The following is a 2025-nucleotide window of genomic DNA, read 5'->3' on the forward strand; positions in this document are numbered from 1 at the left end:
CGCCCCCTCCAGGACTCACTGTGCGGAAGGTTGCGGACACCAGGTTGGAAGGGAAGAGATTTCTGTAAAGATAGACATGGGGGCGGTTATTAGCTACCACAGGGGGGAAGTGGGGAGTATCTGAGGGGCTGGGTTGGCCTCCTGAGGTGGGCAGAACCTTGCAGGCCCGCCCATTGCACCCAAATGTGTGCCCCCCACCCCCTGTGCCTCAGCTAGGTTCGGTCAGGCAGAGCCGAACCTGGCCTGCACATTTACGGGGGGGTGGGAGTTCGAGCTGGTCTCCCAGGGCCCCAGTAGGCTGTCATCCTAGCTCCAAAGGATTTCCGTGGCGGGTCAGAAATGCTGGCTTCCCCGGGCAGGCTGGGGCAGGGTCACCTTTGGCCTCAGCTCCACCCCAAGAGGCAAACTTAATACCCTGGACATCTTGCATCAGCCACTTCCTCCGAGAAAAGGGCAGGCTGGCCCTGGGGGCTGGCGGGCGGCTCTGGGCGTTGGGAAGAGGTGGGGACAGAGGGAGACAAGAGACGGCTGTGTGCGTCATGAATGTGCATCTGTGTTCCCGCGGCCGCTGTCGTGATAGGACGTGCGTGTGTGACAGTTGGGGCGAGCCCAGCTGTCAGTGTGCGACATCACAGCCCTGGCCACGTGTCTGCGTGTCTGCGTCCAGCTGTGTCGCTCAAGATATTTCAGCCGAGTCTGGGAGTGGCTGGCTGAAACAGATACAGAATTACAGCTGTTCTGGCACATGGGGAGGCCCTTTGGCATAAACAGCCTTCGGGGGGGTGTGCAGGTGCTCACCCTGGCCAGCCAGGGCGGGCCAGGCCCCAGCTAATCTCCCCGAGACAGGAGGTGCCACCCACTTCAACGTCTGGAAGAGTTTCCCATCTCAGGTGGCACAGAGGCCGCAAGAGGCTGGGGGAACCCAGTTCCGTGACTCATCATCTACCTCCACCACTTCCAGGAAGTCCCCCGCCAACCCGGAGACACTGAGTCAGCAGGCCCCCAAGGCGAGGCCATGTGGATCCAGCAGTCTGTCCTCTTTAAAAGGAGGGAGAACCGTTCTTGGGAGTAAGGGAGGGAGGGGCCCCCCTTCTGGCACTGAGGAGGGGATGGAATGGAAAGTGGTGGAGGTGGCAGGACTTGCCAGGAACAGACCCCGAGTGGCCAGATGATTATGACCACCCCATCGGTACTTCACGGACACTTCCAAAAATACTGAATATTGAAAACTTCCTAAGCAAATACTCTCAAGGTTTTATTATTATTATTTGCGTAACTAATTGACTTCATTGTGCTGATGGGGTGGTCATCATCATCTGGCCACTCAGTGTACGTCGGGGAAGCCACCAGGGCCCAGCTGAACGGGGTGGGAAGGGAGGCTGAGAAAAGAGCCTGGGGGTCTGGGGGTCACGTGGCATGGGAAGCCCTGGGACTAGGAAGAGGCCTGGTGGGGATCATGGGATCTATCCGGACCCTGGACTCAAACCTTCATCCAGAAGCCCCTCCGGGGGCCCTTGGCCACCAAAACTCCCCTTGGGAATCCTCGGGACCCCCTCCCCTGATAGGAGAGCCCCTCTATGTCCCCCAAGCATTACTTTCCCTTTTCTCTGTAAGCACCCTCAGGTGGGGTCCCTCCTTATGTCTCCAGTCCCCCACATTTAGAAGCCTCCTTCCCGGGGAATCTCTCCTCCCCCTTGAAAGACCAGAGCTCCCCCCACCCTCCCCTACAGTTTCCCGAGGCCCTGGAGGTCTCCACCCCCGCTCCGGCCACGACCCGACTCCAGCCATCCCGATCACCATTCCCTCCCGACGTGGCTGAAGTCCCCTCTTCCCCCTCCCCTCCCCCGGCGGAGGCCCGGTTCTGACCTCACAAGATCCAAGAAGGAATCCAGCACCTCCTTGCTGGGGACCTCGTCTGGCGAGACGTCGCTCGGGACAGAGGCGTTGCCGATGGCTGTGCCGGCGGCGGTGCCGTCGACTCCGGGCTGCAGAGCCAGCGCGATGCCCACGCCGAGCGCGGACGCT

General features: G+C 60.6%; 1 protein-coding gene across 4 annotated transcripts in view; it reads right to left on the reverse strand.

Annotated features, from left to right (window-relative positions):
• The window catches only part of SLC1A5 (solute carrier family 1 (neutral amino acid transporter), member 5), a 13721-nt gene extending 11702 nt beyond the window's left edge, over nt 1–2019 (reverse strand). For 3 of the 4 annotated variants that reach the window (XR_001364120.1, XM_014548020.1, XM_014548023.1), the window contains exons 1-3: nt 1867–1956; nt 415–710; nt 20–62 (exon numbers count right to left, since the gene is read on the reverse strand). Coding sequence is in view for 2 of the 4 variants with exons in the window: in XM_014548020.1 (XP_014403506.1) it covers nt 20–62; nt 415–551 (180 nt within the window). In the remaining 2 variants the exon portion in view is untranslated. Of the gene's footprint in view, nt 1–19; nt 63–414; nt 711–1866 lie in introns of all 4 variants that reach the window. The other variant, XM_005857831.2, reaches the window with a different exon arrangement.
• Between the last annotated feature and the right edge of the window lie 6 nt (nt 2020–2025).

The sequence above is a fragment of the Myotis brandtii genome, unplaced genomic scaffold, assembly GCF_000412655.1.
Source record: "Myotis brandtii unplaced genomic scaffold, ASM41265v1 scaffold114, whole genome shotgun sequence".
Taxonomy (NCBI): Eukaryota; Metazoa; Chordata; class Mammalia; order Chiroptera; family Vespertilionidae; genus Myotis; species Myotis brandtii.